The 20,692-nt window shown below is 45.4% G+C and overlaps 1 protein-coding gene across 1 annotated transcript in view; it reads left to right on the top strand.

The window, feature by feature from the left end:
* Positions 1-19,495, top strand: part of EXOC1 (exocyst complex component 1) — a 70,537-nt gene extending 51,042 nt beyond the window's left edge. Inside the window, exons 13-18 of the mRNA XM_077281170.1 lie at positions 12,147-12,217; positions 14,016-14,244; positions 15,303-15,486; positions 16,435-16,634; positions 17,641-17,835; positions 18,943-19,495. Of these exons, the coding sequence (XP_077137285.1) occupies positions 12,147-12,217; positions 14,016-14,244; positions 15,303-15,486; positions 16,435-16,634; positions 17,641-17,835; positions 18,943-19,095 (1,032 nt within the window). The 3' untranslated portion in view covers positions 19,096-19,495. The remainder of the gene's footprint in view (positions 1-12,146; positions 12,218-14,015; positions 14,245-15,302; positions 15,487-16,434; positions 16,635-17,640; positions 17,836-18,942) is intronic.
* Positions 19,496-20,692: the final 1,197 nt, after the last annotated feature.

Here is a 20,692-nt window from a genome sequence, read left to right as displayed (position 1 = left end):
TTGATCAGAGCTTCATCAGTTTTTCTTTGATGGGAGAAAATGTTTCTCCACCTTCATCTATCTGTCAGTCCACAAAAAATGGACAGCACATGGATGGCATTGCCAAGTTTGTTCTGACAATCGGATCAATACTGAACATGTCTTTTCGAATTTGTATGGACCCTTTGGTCTGCAAAAAACATGGACATGTGAACAACCCCTTAGACTCAAAGGTATCAGTGTATTCGTGAAAAACCCCGATGGCAGCCATACGTGACAAACTAACGTGTGACTGAGCCCTAATACTTAACCTTCATCTACTGTCACTTCTTGTTAATATCAGACGTCGTAGGGGCTTGAAATGATAATATAATAATGGTTACATACAGAATGATATATCCTACTGTTGCAGAAAATATCAGATGCTTCTTTCCTGAACGCCAGTGTTGGGAATTATTATTCTAAAAAGTCTCTAATGTTCTATGGGAATTGCTCTGTTTGTTCTTTCTAATTGCCAGCCTTTATGATAAATACACATTCGTATAACAATCAAAGACATTTACTGTCTATGGGGGGCGAAAAAATCAGACATTATGTATCTGTTACTGGAATATAAACAGGGCTTTTATGTTGAGCCGACAGATGAAACAGATGATTTAACCACAAAATCACAAGTGCCTATTTTTTAGGAGAACATAGAGGACACTATGAATTAATAATTAAATTCACTCCTCTGTTGCGGTTCTCTGAAAGTCTAGCTGACGGGTACACGTAATGGATGAGCGGAGAAGAGGGATGCCATCTTATTCTTTTGGTTGGGAAGGAAACCATTTATTATTAAACAAATCCTTATCAAGATAGTGATGTGGCTTGGAGGAATCTGTCAACACTCATTGGGGCTCCCAATCTAAATTCCGTATCAGTATGTCTTTGCAGTGTGGGAGCAAACCGGAGAACCCGGAGGAAAGTCACGCAAACACTGGAAGGACATACAAACTCCTGCAGATGTTGTCCTTGCAACAGTGCTAACCACTGAGCCACCGTGCTGTCCATCGTTGTTTTCTTATAGGTGTTAAGATTTTAAAGTGGCTCTGTCCCCAGAGTTCACAGTATACATTATTAAATGGATTTCTCCTTCGCCTCATTGGGGGACACAGCCCGTGGGTGTATGCTGCTGCCACTAGGAGGCTGACACTAGTGATACAAAGAAAGTTAGCTCCTCCCCTGCAGTATACACCCTCCTGCTGGCTCTCAGCTAACCAGTTCTTGCTTAGTGTCCCTAGGAGGCACACGGACGGGTCTGCTGTTCAGACCCCAAACTCTTTATTATTTTATTTTTACCTTTTACATTTTTGATGTTACCTTTTTACTACGGACGAAGGGGCAACGGATACTTTCAAGGCTCCGATCTCTCCGATCCATCAACAGGCGAGCACGGAGAGTGTCGCCTCTCCGTATCCTCTCCTGCGACGTGAGATGCCAAGTCTGAGCTGATTCTTAGGGGCGACAGGTCCCTTCAAGGGCACCGATCTCCCCACAACCTGTACGGACGAGCACATGGAGTGTCGCCTCCACGTACCCTCTTCCCCAGCCAGGCCTATTGCCGGACATTCATTCATTTTCTTTATGCCTGCACCGTCCAAACAGCAGAGGATCTCTTCTACTTTTCTGACCTGCTGAACAAAGCTGCATACTCTGCCTTCGGCAGCCACCGTGGTAAGTGCCGGGACTCGAGCAGCTGGAGGGCTCTGCGCAACCGGCGTTTTTTTCCCCTTGTTTTGCAGCGGCGGGTCGTTTTTCCCTTTTTTCCGTTCGGTGCCGGCTGGCTCCAAAAATTTAGCCCCCGGCTTCGGGTTTGTGTAGGCCGCAACCCGGAACCTCCGCCCATGCTAGGCCGCGCTTCATGGCTCCGCCCCCCTATTCAGTCGATTCTCATTCAGGACGAGACTTCTCACAGCATATTCTCGGCGGCCATCTTCATCCTCCTGCCGTTTCCGGACACGAGCTGTAAGCATCCAGAAGCGGCTGCTGCATCACATCGGCAGTATTCAGCACTGAAGACCGCGCTATTCCAACACTGACGGGGGACTCAGGATCCGGGTAAGGAGACACCGCTCCATCTCTCCCCCCGCACTCCTCCCCCGCACTCCTCCCCCGCACTCCTCCCCCGCACTCCTCCCCCGCACTCCTCCCCCGCACTCCTCCCCCGCATGCACCCCGGCAGCATAAAGGCTATGACCAGTATTCCCTGGTCTTTAAAGGCACACGACCAGCGTTTCTTGTCTTTAAGGCATACGACCAGCAATCCCTGGTCTTAAAGGCACATGACCAGCAAGCACTGGTCTTAAAGGCACATGACCGCATTCCCTGGTCTTAAAGGCTCATGTCCAGTAGTCGCTGGGCTTATAGGTACATGTCCAGCATTCCCTGGTTTTTAAAGACACATGACCAGTATTCACTGGTCTTAAAGGCATGACCAGCCTGAAGCCGGTCACCTTTCTCAGAGTACCTAGTTCAAATGAGCGCAGGAGCCCTCCACCGCCGCCGCCGATCCCAGCTCTTCCCAGAGTACCTAGTTCCCCTCAAGGGGCTTCGCCACTGGCGCAATCCACGGCTTCTCTGACCACGAGATTGAACCCTCTGTGGTTTAAAGTGCTTGCAAGACCAATATACATGGATCCTCCCCTACAGGGGAGCCTTAGGCTAGCAAGGGCCACATGTATTGTAGAAACGGAGCAAGACTTCGCATATGAATCAGACGTTGCCTTGGATCTGGACTCGCCAGAGCCTCAGAACAAGATGGATTCGCCTATTTAGACCATCAGCCAATCTCTGTAGATTGACAAGGACTACGGTTCTGCTTTAGATCACACAGGGTCCCTCAAAACGGAAGCTAAAACCTTAGTAGTGCATTTGCCATTTTCCTGGACAGCGAGCGTCCGGATAAGCGATTCACTGGCGAGCACCATGGCAGCACAGTGGAATAACGCTGTTGTTTTTTTTTTGTTTTTTGCAGCATGGGAGTCCATGGTTCCAGTCACACCTTGAGCATTTGCAAATGGGCTTGCTCTAGAAGCAGAACCCTCTTCAAGCGCGGTATCAGCAATATGCAAACACTGCGACATGAGATGTCTTGCCTGGTCTGATTTTTTTTAAAGGCGAATGGTCCTTCAAAGGACACCGATCTCCTCACACCATCATCATACGAGCACATGGAGTGTCGCCTCCATATACAGTTATATGAAAAAGTTTGGGCACCCCTATTAATCTTAAGCTTAATGTTTTATAAAAAATTGTTTTTTTTGCAACAGCTATTTCAGCTTCATATATCTAATAACTGTTGGACACAGTAATGTTTCTGCCTTGAAATGAGGTTTATTGTACTAACAGAAAATGTGCAATCTGCATTCAAACAAAATTTGACAGGTGCATAAGTATGGGACCTCACCAGAAAAGTGACATTAATATTTAGTAGATCCTCTTTTTGCAAAAATAACAGCCTCTAGTCGCTTCCTGTAGCTTTTAATGAGTTCCTGGATGAAGGTATTTTTGACCATTCCTCTTTACAAAACAATTCCAGTTCAGTTAAGTTTGATGGTCGCCGAGCATGGACAGCCCTCTTCAAATGATCCCACAGATGTTCAATGATATTCAGGTTTGGGGACTGGGATGGCCATTCCAGAACAGAGTAATTGTTCCTCTGCATGAATGCCTAAGTAGATTTGGAGCGGTGTTTTGGATCATTGTCTTGCTGAAAGATCCATCCCCTGCGTAACTTCAACTTTGTCACTGATTCATGAACATTATTGTCAAGAATCTGCTGACACTGAGAGGAATCCATGCGTCCCTCAACTTTAACAAGATTCCCGGTGCCGGCATTGGCCACACAGCCCCAAACGATGATGGAACCTCCACCAAATTTTACTGTGGGTAGCAAGTGTTTTTCTTGGAATGCTGTGTTTTTTTTGCCACCATGCATAATGCCTTTTTGTATGACCAAACAACTCAATCTTGGTTTCATCAGTCCACAGGACCTTCTTCCAAAAAGAAATTGGCTTCTCCAAATGTGCTTTTGCATACCTCAGCCGACTCTGTTTGTGGCGTGCTTGCAGAAATGGCTTCTTTTGCATCACTCTCCCATACAGCTTCTCCTTGTGCAAAGTGCGTTGTATAGTTGACCGATGCACAGTGACACCATCTGCAGCAAGTTGATGCTGCAGCTCTCTGGAGGTGGTCTGAGGATTGTCCTTGACTGATCTCACCATTCTTCTTCTCTGCCTTTCTGATGTTTTTCTTGGCCTGCCACTTCTGGCCTTAACAAGAACTGTACCTGTGTTCTTCCATTTCCTTACTATGTTCCTCACAGTGGAAATTGACAGGTTAAATCTCTGAGACAGCTTTTTGTATCCTTCCCCTGAACAACTATGTTGAATAATCTTTGTTTTCAGATCATTTGACAGTTGTTTTGAGGAGCCCATGATGCCACTCTTCAGAGGAGCTTCAAACAAGAGAACAACTTGCAAGTGGCCACTTTAAGTAGCTTTTCTCATGATTGCATACACCTGGCTATGAAGTTCAAAGCTCAATGAGGTTACAAAACCAAAAAAAGTGCTTTAGTAAGTCAGTAAAAAGTAGGTAGGAGTATTTAAAACAAGAAAATGATAAGGGTGCCCATACTTATGCACCTGTCAAATTTTGTTTGAATGCAGATTGCACATTTTCTGTTAGTACAGTAAACCTCATTTCAAGGCAGAAACCTTACTGTGTCCAACAGTTATTAGCTATATGAAACTGAAATAGCTGTTGCAAAAAAAAACAATTTTTATAAAACAATAAACTTAAGATTAATAGGGGTGCCTAAACTTTTTCATATAACTGTATACTCTTCTACTGCCGGGCCTAATGCCAACCCGGTCTACCCGGGGACTTGACCTCCGTGGATGTACAGATGCCCTCCTTTTTGACGTCCGAGCAGTCCCCCTCTGCATCCCCACTATGAGGATGGTTGATCGAGGGTTCTTCCTCTTATCTCTGCACCGTTCAAAGACGGCAGCGACTCAAGAGATGTTTTTTTCCTCACCTGCTGGTTGCAGCTGCGCACTAAGCCACCTGACAGCTTAACTCCTGTGGTATACCTGCCAGTGTCCCTGCCCGATGGATCACCTTTTTTTTTTAAAAAAAATACCACGGACTGTCAGACAATCTGACTCGTTCCGTGTTGCGGCCTCGATTTCAGCGCTCTACCTTTCCTTACGTGCCGCATGGGTTGCCAGCGCAATGGTCTCCTGGCCGGAGATCCTAGCTTCTTTGATTCAGAACAACAAGCGAAAAAATGGAGTAGTGTCCACAACACATAGGAGTCTCCTATGTAAATGTGCTATAGACCTCACCACAAGGTGTTTGGTCTATGTAGCTTTTGTTACAGATGTTTACAGTGTTGGTCTATATTTGTTTGACTCAGAACAGTAACCTTATTTACGGAGACAGTAAAGCTGGCCAACTAAATCTCTAGGGCAGGAAACTTTGCGGTTCGCCTCTCTGAATGCGGCTAGTTACGTGGCGCTGTCTGCAGCGAATGCCTTTTTATTCAGAAGCACTTTATGGCTCAGAGAACGGAAGCATACTCCGCGTTGAAAAAAAAAAAGAAAGAAATAAATCTGACATCACTCCCTTACAGAGTGGTCGCTTATTCCATGAGAAGCTGGGGGCGTTCCCCAAGCAGGAACAAAGGATCGCAGGTATCCTATAGACCCAACCAGCAGTGTAAGGGTTGTCAAGGACAGTCTAGATCTGGGGGATCTTGGTCCCTAAAAAAGGGGACCAAAAAGTAAGACCTATCCTGGACCTCAAACTTCTAACAAGCTTCACAAGGTCCTCCTTCTTCAGATGGAGTTCCTCCACTCGGCCATCACTTCAATGGGAAAAGGGTGGAGTTTTCTGGCATCCATCGACATTGTGGATGCTCACCCTCACATTACTAATTTCCTCTTTCCAAAAATTCCTTTGCCTTTCCATTCGCAAACAGCATTTTCAAGTTACGACCTTGCCCTTCGGCCTTGCATCCACTCCCAGAGTGTTCGCCATTATCATGGCGGCTGTCATGTCTCTCTTGCACTCTGGGTGCGTGGCCGTCCTGCCCTTCCTGGTCGACTTTCCAGCCGTTCTTCCAGGACTGCGCTGAGTCCATCTATATATACCTTGCGATACCTTTCCTCACCTGGGCTGGCGGATAGTCTTGGATAGTTCTTCCTCATTTCCAGCCCAGCAGATATCCTTTTTAAGGATGATCCTGGACACCTCCAGAGAGTTGCTATCCCTCCCTTGAAACAAGGCCGTGGCCCTTCAACAGGGGGCTCCCTCACTCCGGACAAGACTGGCCATTTGGCAACTCTGGCAAAGGCCAGAAGGGCCTTTCTGGTCATGGGCTGCCTTGTCTGCTACGTCGTTAACAGAATCGGGTTCTCAAGACCGGGATGAATTTTAGCCCCAGTCCCAACCTGCCCTCATTCCATCCGATTTGCTACGAGGGTCCTATAAAAAAAAAAATGGTGGCAACGGAGGCAGTTCTCTTCGCTCCGCTTGTTTTCTGCAGGTTGAACAGGTACCCAGAGAGTAGTCTCTGAGCGTCTTTCTCGTCTGGGAGAGATCCTTTCTCCCAGTTTAATGGTTACTAGTGACTACGGAGCGTTACCACACTGCTCAAGGCCTCTGGTTATCTCGGGAATCCAGTCTCCCAATCAGTTTTCTGGGGACCCCAACGGTACCACTGCTCCTGCAGCAGGTCCAATGCCTTCTGGCAGGTGGTCTCCCCAACCGTATTCAATCGGATTTTGTCACGACTGTGCCATACGTCTATCATCTAACAGGTACCCGCGGTCAGGCACCTTGACCTACTTGCCTCGCACTCTCTGATGGACCGAGATCTACCATTCCGTGATCTCTGCAGCACTCACCCCAGGGATGGAACTCTGGGTGGCAGTTTTTTACTCAGCCACCAGGGTCTCGCCTCAAGTGAGTGAGAACTTCATCCGGAAGTCTTCCATCAGATCTGCCTTCACTGGAGCACTCCAGATGTAGATCAGATGGCGTCCAGAGTGAACGCCAATGTACTCCAGTTCACGGTTCGGCCTCGAGATTCAAAAGCCATCGCAGGGCATGCTCTGGTTCTTCCGTCATACCAGCTCTATCACGCCTCTTCCGCTAATTCTGAAAGTCTTTAGGAAGCAGGAAGGCCCCAGTGATCCTGGTACATCCACACTGACCAAGTCAGGTGTTAGGTTTTTTTGTTTGTGGAACTAGTTTTTTTTTCCATCTTATTGCAACAAAACTGCAAGTAGGGACTTTCTCGCAGATAGTTTTTCACATGTGGTTCCTCTGTATCGCTTATCGTTACACTTTGGGACTTTAATAGTCCGGGGGGCCTTACAGTAGACTCCTTGTGATCGGGATAGACTTTACTATCCTGCAAGGTCCCCTCTCTTTTCTCTGCGATCACGCCATCCAGAAGAGTCTTCAGAGCTGGACGCTCTGTTCCTTCAGACTTTTTTCCTTATTACCATCAAGGCAAGGTTGTCCTCAGGCTGTCCCCGTGCCTTGTTTCCAAGGCGGTATCGTATGGTTACTAGGGCATCGTTCTTCCCTCATCTCTTCGGAATCAGTCCACAAAACGAAAGGTGTTCCCCATACCCTGGACAATGTGAGTGCCCTAAGTAGGTACGTATCGAGGACGGCGTCCTTCTGGAGAAGAGACACTCCATTTGGGCTTCCTGACGGTTACAGGAAGGGCTTAGCCCTTTCTTCAGCCATGTTAGCCTGGTGGATTCTTTACACCATCCAGAAGTCCTTCCGTGTTAGACGTCAGTCTATGTTCACTCCACTCTGTCGATCGAGGTTTTTCTTGGGTTCCAGACACCAAGCGTCAGCAAAGCACGTCTGTCAACTTTGCGGGTTCGTCCAGTCCGCATGCACCCTTAAAGCACTATATTTTCCAGACTTCCACTGACGTGAGTCTGGGCAGGCGAACTCTGCAGGCCGCAGTGGCGCACTTGTAAGTAGCGTTACACAGGGCCTGACTTGATGTTGCTCCCACCCAGGGACTGCTTTGGGACGTCCCACGGTCTGTGTCCCCCAATGAGGCGCAGGAGAAATAGGGGTTTTTGTGTACTCACCGTAAAATCCTTTTCTCTGAGCCATTCATTGGGGGACACAGCTCCCACCCTATTAGCTTGTGCTTGTTTTTATAATTTGACGTGCTATAATGTCATATATAATTAGACATGTTATACTCTCATATGTTATTGGTCTCCTCCTGCTTTTGCACCGAACTGGTTAGCTGAGAGCCAGCAGAGGGGTGCATACTGCAGGTTAGGAGCTAACTTTCTTAATATCACTTAGTGTCAGCCTCCTAGTGGCAGCAGCATACACCCACGGTCTGTGCCCCCCAATGAATGGCTCGGAGAAAAGGATTTTACGGTGAGTACACAAAAATCCCTATTTCTTAAAACTGATGAGATTGGTGTACTTACTTTGAAAATCCATGTCAAAATGGCTGTGTAATCCTGCTATGAAAATAAACATTTCAGGAGGCCAGCTCTAACTGATTTTCCTATCAGGTGGGGTAATCATTAAATGGGATGTGTCATCAGATTTAGATAAAAAAAATAAATCTGACATCTTGCAATGTTCGCACTGGCTACTAAGCATAATACTAGACTCGCACGTCCTGTTCTGTACAGATGTCTTTTCAGCAGTGTCATTATCATTATACTGAAAGGTAGCACAAATGTACAGCACAGGATCCACCATTTACAATAGGTGATGTCACAGCTCACCTCCTCCCTCTTCCTGCACAATGACCTTTGCCCAGATGAGAGCATGCTAGAAAACCTCTCCTGTAAAGGTCAATGAGTCAGAGGTAGCCTATTACTTCCTATGTCTGCGTGGCTGTGAGAAGAACGGGACTTGTGAGTTTAGTATAAATACATTTACCATATAAATCTGATGTAAACTGGAGATCGTTTTCTGAAGACCGTTTCACTTTTAAGATAAGATCATAGAATCATTGTGACATGGGTTTTCACCGTAAGTACAACAATTTCATCAGGTCTAGTAGATCAATTTAATGTATACAGTGTGAAATCTTGGGACAGGTACACTTGCAGTTGGGAATAACTCTTACAGATTTCTGGATCAACCCTTTTAAACACATTTATTGGGTCAGCAGGAAGCTTGGGACCGGTGGAAGAGCGCGGCAGCAGGATTCCACTATTTGTATGTTGTTAACCTGGAGACATGTTACTATTGATCCTCTTCCATATCAAAGTGCTGTTTACTCCTCACTCATTTGACTGCAGTAGAATTATCAGACCTCATCAGAGTAAAAGCCAATCTTGCTGTGTACGGCCGTCTTAAAGGGGTGTTCTTCTCTATCCGCTGCTGAGACCCCCACTGACTCCGAGACTCAGTGCTCTGAAGACCTCCATATGAGTGGAGCTTTGATCAATCATGGGGACTGCAGCTCACTACGCACTCAGCGATCTCTGGCGGTCTTCTTAAAAGTGCATGTAGAAAAGCCGCGGAGACACCATCACGTGTTTCTCAACGCAAGCAATGAATAGCCAGGTCTTTCACCGGGAAGGAACAACCACGGGAAGGGCAGCATCCAATAAAGGAAAACAACCTATGCCAAAACATGGTATCCATCCACAGACAGCTGTTTCGGGGTATTTGCCCCTCATCAGTGTGGAGTAGGAAACTGGCTATTAGGAGCAGTGCCTAGTGAAAAGGCTATAAACATAAGGGTGAATGACCTTGGGGAGATCAAAACATCCAACACTGCGGAGACACCATCACGTGTTTCTCAACGCAGTGATCCAGAACACTGCCCCCATCCCTAAAGTGAAATATGCAAATGCATGTAGGATAGCTGCGGACACACCATCACGTGTTTCTCATCGCAAGCAATAAATAGCCAGGTCTTTCACCGGGAAGGAGCAACCACGGGAAGGGCAGCATCCAATAAAGGAAAACCACCTATGCCAAAACATGGTATCCGTCCACAGACAGCTGTTGGGATGGGGGCAGTGTTCTGGATCACTGCGTTGAGAAACACGTGATGGTGTCTCCGCAGTGTTGGATGTTTCGATCTCCCCGAGGTCATTCATCCTTATGTTCATAGCCTTTTCACTAGGCACTGCTCCTAATAGCCAGTTTCCTACTCCACACTGATGAGGGGCAAATACCCCGAAACAGCTGTCTGTGGATGGATACCATGTTTTGGCATAGATGGTTTTCCTTTATTGGATGCTGCCCTTCCCGTGGTTGTTCCTTCCCGGTGAAAGACCTGGCTATTCATTGCTTGTGTTGAGAAACACGTGATTGTGTCTCCGCGGCTTTTCTACATGCATTTGCATATTTCCCATCAGGGATGGGGGCAGTGTTCTGGATCACTGCGTTGAGAAACACGTGATGGTGTCTCCGCGGTGTTGGATGTTTTGATCTCTGCGAGGTCATTCACCCTTATGTTTATGGTCTTATTAAAAGTACATGAAACGTCACTTCATGGCGACCACCGCTGCATGTTTAGGGGGCTCAGCGTCAGTGGTGGTCCCAACAGTCAGACTCCCAGCTATCGGGACGTTATCCTTTATGCCATAGATGAGGGTTACATTCCAAACTTGAGAATACCCCTTTAAAACTACCTTCAAACATAGTTTTGACACTGTCCAATGTCTTTTTCCTCTAAAGAATAGTACCTGTGTTCCTAGTTCCATTTTTCAGTTTACACGTCATGTGATTCATAGATCGCCTTCTTCCAGGATTCCTCATTTGTAACCATAAACCGCACCAAAATATGTAAGAAACATTAATATGGGCATTTTTTTAATAGAGAAAATAAGAACAGGGGTCTCCACATACAGCATAAAAAGTACCAAACATTCAGTATATGTCACAAACACAACAAAATGCTGGTAAAGTGAAAAGGCACAAATTGTATACAAGTCCACAAATCTTCATATATGGTTATTCGGTTTGGCTGGGGACGTGGCAGTATATGTCCTTCCATCAATATACAAAGAAAGCTAGTGGAGTGGATTACTCCAACCATGATCCCTACATATGACTACCAAAGACACACACATGTATAAAGCTATTTTATTAAATACAGTTAAAAGTATATGTAATACAAAGTAGGGTTTCAAATCAGCATCAAGTAAAAAAGAGGATGGACCCCATAAAAGGCATTATCCCCAGATCCAGATGTGACCATTACAATTGGCTCCCATATACAGCTCTGGCAAAAATTAAGAGACCACCACATCAATACCCTGTCATGGGCAGCCCAATCTGCAGACCAGAACCCCATTGAAAACCTCTGGAATGCAATCAAGAGGATGATGGATAGTCACAAGCCATCAAACAGAGTAGAACTGCTTACATTTTTGCGCCAGAAGCAGTGTGAAAGAGTGGTGTAAAGCATGCCAAGACGCATGAATGCTGTGATTAAAGATCATGGTTATTCCACAAAATATTGATTTCTGAACTCTTCCTGAGTTAAAACATTAGTATTGTTGTTTCTGAATGATTATGAACTTGTTTTTGGGGGGGGTTTTTTGCATTATTTGAGGTCTGCAAGCAATGCATTTGTTTTGTTACTTTGACCATTTCTTAATTTCAGAAAATAAATACAAAATGTATTGCTTGGAAATTCGGAGACATGTTGTCAGTAGTTTATAGAATAAAAGAACAATTTACATTTTACTCAAAAATATACCAATAAAGTGAAAAATCAGACAAACTGAACATTTTGCAGTGGTCTCTTAAGTTTTGCCAGAGCTGTATATCCACGGCGTAGTGCTAATATGTGTAAAGAGGAACCCAGACATAACAAAAGTATCTGAATCAGAGCTGTCACTGTGTACCCATAATATGTGCAGTATAGGGACCTCCATAAACGCCCTGAGGCGCGTTTCGCATTAGGCACTTTCTCAAGGGGGGGTGTTAGCTAGTGGCTCCTGGCTAATATCTGGCGGCAGTATTTATAGCACCACTATAGCGTGCGCTGTGTATGACGGTCCCTATGTAGGGGTTCTGACTTGGCGACATTGGGGGAGATTTAAGAAAAAGTGGAGTTGTCCACCGTAACCAGGTTTGTTTTTTTATTTTAGGGTGAAGTAGATGATGCAGATGGTGGTGGATACTCTCGACCACCGAACACAAGCGCAACAACCTCCTCAGAGTACGTCTGCTCTTCTTCCCATTGCTGATATTACACATACAGAAGTGCTCGTCTCATGTTATGCAGATTGTTTACTTTCTGGGGAAATTTGTCGCCAGGCAGCCGAACCGCAGGTTCCTGGCATGGTTTATGGCACTCCATCATTTCTCAGCTCGGAATGTTACATAGTTACATAGATCTCTTTTCCCTGAACAGCTAGATCTCCATGATTATTGCGGGATCTCGTTACTTGGAGCAGAAATCGCACCGCGTGCTGCAGACTGAATGCTCCGGATGGAGACACTATGGGGGAGACTTTATGCTTTATTTCAGCAGCTGTCAGTGGCGCGCTGCTGCTCATACTTTGCTAATAACTAGAAATGAGCAAATTTATCCCAATGGAATTGAGTTTTACAAAACTCTGCAGTCTGGAGAATACGGATTGTTTTTGCAAATTATTCTGCACAAATTCAGTGAAATGGCGCTGGCTGCAGCCACCATCTTTGCAAAGTGTGGTGACGGTGAATCCACTGCGCATGTTCTGCTGTTCAAGGGAATTAATCGGCAGATTTTTGCTACCCCATCTGAAAGCAGCAGGGTTTAGGGGCAGAGATTCTGATTTTTAGTTTTGATAAAATCACTATTTTCTCTGGTGCAGATCTAGCAGTTCTCTGAATCCTGAGCTCTGTATAACCCACCCACACCACTGATTGGCAACTTTCTGTCCGTGTATGTTGTACACAGGAAGCTGCCAATCAGTGGTGGGGTTGGATTTATAAAGAGCACATGAATATGGAGGACTACATGGCAGCAGGTTTACTAGTCCTTTAGTGATAAATTCCCCCAGCAGGAGATTATGAAACCTACAGCAAGCAGCCCAGTAAGTGACACATCACTGGAATCATGGTCTGTGTCTGTACATTATACTCTCAGATTAGGTGGCAAAAACCTGATGACTAGTGATGAGCGAATGTGCTCAGATATCGTGTTATCCGAGTGACTTTGGCACAATATGTTCCTACGACTGCATGATTCATGGCCGTTCGACAGCCGCAGCACATGCAGGAATTGCTAACAAACAGGAAATCCCGCATGTGTTGCAGCTGACTGCCACAAATCCTGTATTGCTAGCTTTAGTGAGATATGTAGCGTTTAAAAGGGACCTTTATTATATCTTTATTTCTTTTCAAATGGACCCATAAAGCCTGTAATATGTTAGTAGAAGATCTGTGCCAATGTCTCCATTTGCCATCTTGTTTAGTCCGATTGTCATCCCTTGCTGTATGGTGTTTCAGTCCTGACATTACCATAATTGGTGGAACTAGAATGTTCCACCAGTGGCCTCCATTGGGTAATACTTCTAACAGCACTGAGCATACACTAGTTTTACTGGTCGTGCACAGTGTCATTCATTGGAGACCTCTCGTGGACAGGTCCGGTCACCTCATCAGCCATGTTGGGAGTAGAACGCCGTACGGTCAGTGATGAAGGTTGCGCTAAATAAGGGGGCTGCACTATACAAATGAAAAGAGCTCCCAATAATGTGTGATGTTTCCAGAAGCCTTTCTTGGTCCACATATGGACTTTAAAACGTGGTCTCTCCCCTAACCACAACCTCCTCCTCTTATAGTTCGGCTCAGTCCTAACGTCATGGTCCTTGTACTACCACCATGTGAACCCAGCCTGAGAGAAATAAAAGTCAACAACCCCTTAGCTGAACTTTGGTGGATGATGTGTAGTGAAGACCTGGTCCTCTTACATGTTGGTTTGGGTTTCCGGTACCTTGTTTCTGACATTTGGTTTGGTGACTACTTTCTAGGAAGGAGATGATCCGACAGATGATGACTCACATCTTTCGCTGCATAGAACCAGAGCTCAACAACCTTATCGCTTTGGGAGACAAGATTGACAGCTTCAACTCCCTGTACATGCTGGTCAAGATGAGCCACCACGTGTGGACAGCAGAAAACGTGGACTCTGCCTCCTTCCTCAGTACCACACTCGGCAACGTCCTGGTTACAGTGAAAAGGAATTTTGATAAGTGCATAGTAAGTGGGAAGAGCCGTATATCCGCTCACACATGAGCCTGTAGGACCTTCTGGATTATTCACCTACCGGCAGACTGCTAATGTCCAAAGGGAACATTCAGGGATGTCCGACAATTGACAGATGGAGTAGCCAAAAGTGTAGCCAGTTTTCTGACAGTGCCTAACTTTTTGGATTTTTTTTTATATATAATTCTGAAAGTTTTTATTGCTTGACTTTTCCACCATTGCTATTTTTCTTTAACTCTTTTTGTTTTTTCATCCCTTTCTGCCAAGAGGTATAACTTTTTTTGTTTTATTTTTCCATCAAAGTAGCCCCGTGAGGGAGTTTTGCGGGACGAGTTGTACTATTAAATATTGCCCCTCAATGCACTGAAAAAAGGGAAGGAATAATCCAAGTTGGGTGAAATGATTGGAAAGAAAAAAAAAAGTGACGTTCTTCCATTTGTTTTCTAGGTCGCGTTTTTACAGCGATCATTGTATGAATTACTTGACCTAGCAGAATTTTTCCTTTTTTGTTTTATTAGTGGTAAAGAAAATGGAAACATTTGTAATAAAAAATTACGGGGGGGGTTCTCTTTTTTAGCATGTCGAGCTCACCTTTTTATTGATACTACTTTGGGGTACACAAGATAGTGTGGCAACAGATTAATTTCAACTTTGGTGTTTCAATTTCTTATCTTTTTTATTTGCTTTCTGGCATTTACCTCTTATAACTCGCTCCGCATCGGCGACTAGAAGATATTATTTCCATGTTCACATGTATTTATTAGTCTTAGTTTATATATACATGAGAAATCTAATATGTATACAAACAAGCAATGAATGCTGTGTATTCTGCTTATTGTATTACATGTGATGACTCTACAGGTGAGAAACTCCAAGTTGTAGCTGCATTGCACTGGGTGATGGTCATAGGTGGTGAAGGAAGCAGCAGGCTCCCTGCTGTCCCTAACACATTCTTTGTTTTTCTTTTTCCCATGTTATCCCTCCTCCCTTGTGGCATTTCGTTTTGTTAAGTGATGATCTACTGACACTTCTGTTCTCCTCTCCTTGTTTAGACCAACCAGATCAAGCAAATGGAAGACGTCAAAATCTCAAAAAAGAGCAAAGTCGGCATCCTTCCATTTGTGTCTGGGTTTGAAGAGTTTGCTGAACTGGCAGAGTCAATCTTTCGATCAGCTGAAAGAAGAGGAGACTTGGATAAAGCTTACACAAAACTGATTAAAGCAGTTTCCATTAATGGTAAATTTTTTTAGAAAAAAAAACCCAGAATCCTAAATGTAGGAAGCAAGGCGCGTACCTACTGCGCTCCAAACCACATCAAGCAGATGATGGACTTATTTCTTTGCTGGTCAAACACATATGCAAAGAAAACAATAGATGCATAGGAATGCTAAAATGTAAATGATTAATAGGTTATATTGGTATTAATTAAAATCTATTTTTGCTAGATGCACTTTGCAGCAAGAAAAAATCTTGCTAAAGAAAGTGTGCGGATTATAGTCAGAAGGCACCTTCCTGCGATTGAGGAGAAGGCTGACGCAGCGTCCTTTTCTGTCACTAAGAGACGTATGCAGCAGTACAGCGCTCTCTATCCTGACATTGACTAGTAAGATTGGTGCAGGACAGGAGAGAACTGTCACTAAAGCTGCATGGATGCTGCAGGTCCTGACTAGATGAAGGACTTTTCAAGTCATGTGATTCTTGTGCCTGGAAGGAACTTTAAAATGTGTTAGTGAATACAGTGTGGAGCAGAGGAGTGCCAGTGGGTGTAGCGGAGGAATGCCAGTGGGTGTAGCGGAGGAGGAGTGCCCATGTGTGTAGCGGAGGAGTGCCAGTGGGTGTAGCAGAGGAGTGCCAGTGGGTGTAGCAGAGGTCCGTGTGAGCGTAGCCGTGTAAATGTGCATAATGTGTGTGCTGTAAAGCTATATGTGTATAACACACAAGCTGCAGATTAACACTAACAGGAGAGGTGTTATCTCTCTATTCTTCCCCAGTGTGTTAAAATTAGTGATATCGACCCCATTAGGGACGATTTAATTAGGAAATGTTTTTCCTGTTTTCTTGCTGCCTAAACCTGCGGTGCTTGTTATAGTAAGTTATGTGCAAAAAATACTGTAGCAAAGACTCCTACACACATACTGTACATGAAATAGCTGAAAATAATATATCTTCTCATTTCTCTTTCAGTTGAAAAAGTTGCAATTGAAAGTCAGAAGACTCCTCGAGATGTCGTCATGATGGAAAACTTTCACCACGTCTTTGCTACTCTTTCGCGATTAAAGATCTCCTGTTTGGAGGCAGAAAAGAGAGAGGCCAAGCAGAAATATAACGACCATCTGCAGTCATACGTCATATACTCCCTGGGACATCCTCTGGAGAAATTAAATGTAATGCTTTCTCTAAGGCTCATACCCTGATGTATGGTTGGAGGTGGATATGATATTGCAGTATTGCTATTTGAGACATGACAGAAGTAAAGCGCTTTAAAGGGGTCATCTTCAGTCTGCAGGAGCACCCTGCTTCCCTGCCTCTGGGTTTCCTGCTTGTGGGGGTGCAGTGTGCTCCTGATTGACAGTTTGCACCTGTAGCATGATTAGTCCAATGGCCCCAAACTGTGCGCTCTCTAATGCTGCAGGATTAAGGCGCTGAAGCCCTTACAAGCCCTATAGGAAAGAGCTCTGCGCTCCATACCTAAGAGACGGCTAACTCTGATCGACTGCAGTGATGGCCAGAAACTAGGCAGCGGCCGAAAAAAAGGAATGAAATATCTCTCCCTCTGTTCTTGAGAACAGAGAGGAATTGTAGCCCTTTCTGATGATTAGACAAGCACTGCAAGTCTCGTATAGAGGAGTTCACGGAGCGGCACCTTCCCCCTGTGAAATAATGTATTTGTACAGTTTCTGAGGAATAAACGCACTACCTGCCTCCATGTACAATCAGAAACACACGAAGGTACAGGAACAGCTGCGGATTGTAACTGTATTTGTATCTGCAGCAGATGCTGTCACAGATGTGGTTTACACATTTTCAATCATATGATGTCCAATTTTTCAGCACAGTAATTGACCTGCTGTAGATTTTAAAAATGACAGCATGTCAATTATCAGATGCAGATATCACCCCTTTGACTGTTTGTTGGGTGAAATCTGTTGCAAGTCTGCAGTAAAATCTGCACAGTTCACACATGAAGTTGCAGCATAAAATTGCACTACCTGTTGATCCCGCCTGTACAGTACTACAGGTGCCATATTGGGAGTCTATTTCTTTGTTTTTTGCACTAAAGAAAAAAAAAATCTACTGTTGTCACTTTATTCAGTACTGTGCTTTGTGTATGGTCGATGCTTATTGTGGACGTCATCTAATTTTTCGTTCTTTTACTTTGTTACTGCAAAGATTTTCTTTGAAGGGGTGAAAGCTCGTGTCGCCCAGGGAATCGGCTATGATGAAGTCAGCTACCAACTGGCATTCAGCAAGCAAGAACTGCGGAAAGTCATAAAGGACTATCCGGGTAAAGAAGTGAAGAAGGGACTGGATAACCTCTACAAAAAGATGGACAAACATCTGTGTGAGGAGGAGAACCTGCTACAGGTGAGTGGAAGAAAGCCTCATTCATAGAAACACCAAAGCTGCGATTTAGTTAATGATCATGGGAGCAAGCAGAAAGTGTTCACACCCTCCCAACCATAACGGCTACTGTCAGCCTCTAGACGCTGAGCACAGTTACCATACAATATGATGGACTCTTCCGTGCTCACTCTGCTTCTTAGAATCCCTGCTATTTAATAAATCCATGACCGGGTAGGTGAGAATTGTCTAATCACTGGGGGACCTGGCTGAGGAGCCTTTGGTGATTTGGACATATTAACTGGTAATGTTTGTTGCATACATTAGAACAGGGTCTGAAGCCTCCCCCATTTCTCCTCACTGCACGGCCATGATATTCAAAGTACCATGCCACTCCATTCATTGTCTTTAGGACTGACGAAAACTGTGAGTACTGTGCATGCCAGTCTCATAGCAATGTAGAGTCGTGGTGTATGGCAATGGTGGGGAACATTCCGCAAAGTTCTTTCCTCCGGTCCCCGTCAGCGACAGTCCCAGCATCTCCTATAATGTATATGGGCCAGGTACAGCCCCCCCCTGTGAGGCGTGTGCGCCCCCAGGCCCCCCTGTGAGGCGTGTGCGCCCCCAGGCCCCCCTGTGAGGCGTGGGCGCCCCCAGGCCCCCCTGTGAGGCGTGGGCGCCCCCAGGCCCCCCTGTGAGGCGTGGGCGCCCCCAGGCCCCCCTGTGAGGCGTGGGCGCCCCCAGGCCCCCCTGTGAGGCGTGTGCGCCCCCAGGCCCCCCTGTGAGGCGTGTGCGCCCCCAGCGTCTTCTATCAAAATTCATCATAAAAAATCAACTGTTCTCCAGACCAACAGAAAAAAAGATTCCCCACTCCTGGTAAATGGGTGCCTCATCACTGTGGTGGTGTACTGAGGAGGTGGGAGGCAATGGACCCCTGTTCTAGTGAACCTTCTTATTAAAGTGAACCTTTAACAGTAATGGTAAAAACGGTCTCGTCCACAGAGCGGTATGTTGTAATTGTTAGTTCTCTTATCTGAATTTTTCTTTATTGTGATGAATTTAGTATTGACACCTGTATGTGACGTTGCGGTGTCCTTACCAATGTGATGTGGCGCCTCTTCTGTTCCCCAGGTGGTTTGGCACACCATGCAAGATGAATTTATCCGCCAGTATAAGCACTTTGAAGGTTTGATTGAGAAATGTTACACCGGAGCCGGCATCACCATGGAGTTCACCATCCAAGACATCCTGGAGTATTTCTCTAGTATTGCACAATCTCATTAGGAAAGCTGGACGCATTTAGGGCAATATTCTGAGAAAAACTGATTTACCTACAGAACCTCAAGGTGCGGTTCACGACTCCTGGGATACATTGAATCTACGCACTGTGCGCCACCACCATATATTATAGCATCATCTACTATGTTTTGTTTTTTTCCTGAAGTTTTTCTTCAAATAAAAAAAGCACTTTAAGTGTCATATGCGTGAAAGAGGATGACTGAAATAAGCTGAAAAAAGACGTCCGTAGCCCAAACACTGGCGTCCATAACAGGACTACAATTATGGTAGTGTGCGAATAGGTCAGCAAGGAACAAACTCCATTTTGCTTTAGCCAGCCACAACTCATCTCATTGTGATCCTGAATGAAATGAAACAGACCGCAGGAAATAAACCGGTGTCATCATCTTCTGTCAATTCTCAGTTTTTTATATTTGTGGGATAGTTTTGTGGCAATAAGGCCTCCATGACGGCTGCCGCTGGTTGTCGCTCCTGAAGTAGATCTGCCTAATTCTGCAGTGGTGTGTTTGCAGACTCTGCGATGTTGCAGACATGGATGACCCCCTCATCGTTGGCTGTACTGATGGTTGCAGGGCTTGTATGGAGTTAATCCGAATTAAAGAGGTTGTCTGCATTGGAAAATCCCTTCTTGATTTTATGTGGCTTGTGCAGATTGATTGTTCTGTAGCTGAGAACCTCGCCAGCAAAGCTGTGCCTAATTTTCCGCTGTTTCGCTGCATGTCTGGGTGAAGCACCTGAAAATCTTGTGTTTCACCTATAGTGGGCAAGTACAAGTGAAGAACATTATTTTTATTGTTCTTCTGAGAAATGCTTCTCAGCTGTGTGACATGCTACTTCCTCAGAAATAACACGTGCCAACTGGATGGTGGCTCTCCCTACAAGAACTGATCCTGGGCGACCCTGGCTGCTGCAAAAATTCAGTAACCTTGCAGCGCCACCACAGGGAAAACACAATTGTACAATATAAAGACATGTTTAGGTTCCCACAGGGAGAGGTATTTTAATAATCTCCATCAGAGCAGTAGATCCGTTCCCACTACCGAGCCTCCTGACCTCCACTGATTGCCACATATGTTGACTCCGATCAGGAGACTGGGCAGTCAGAGTACACACCACGTGAAACCAGCCTTAAAGATAATACATCCAATCCTGTTTAAGGTTTATTTCCAGCCAGGGGTATCACTATAGCCGTTTCAGGGGTATCAGGCCCTGGAACCTTGAGGGCTCCAAAGGTCTTTCCGGGTCCATAGGAACAGCCTATTAAACACCTGTGATAGTTTGGGGCCCTGTTGATGATTTTGCTTTGGGGACATGAGCTTCACGTTAGGAAACAAGATCACAGAGTGTCCCTTCCGGTAATTCTTCCACTTCACGTAAACAGAGCAGCTCTTGCTGACAGGGTGCTCCGTCCACTGTGACTGCCAGTGTCAAGCTGATTGACATCCAGCTCCTCGCAGTTGGACAGCCATCTCTCCGCTGACTATCGGTATGATGTTGGCAGCCATGCACCATCAACGGAGCAGAAGAGAAGGGACTGCTCTATCAATGTGACGTGATGCTGAATCGCCGGCAGGAGCGGTCT

Source organism: Ranitomeya variabilis, chromosome 1 (genome assembly GCF_051348905.1).
Source record: "Ranitomeya variabilis isolate aRanVar5 chromosome 1, aRanVar5.hap1, whole genome shotgun sequence".
Classification (NCBI taxonomy): domain Eukaryota; kingdom Metazoa; phylum Chordata; class Amphibia; order Anura; family Dendrobatidae; genus Ranitomeya; species Ranitomeya variabilis.
This window is presented reverse-complemented; position numbering and strand designations above follow the sequence as displayed.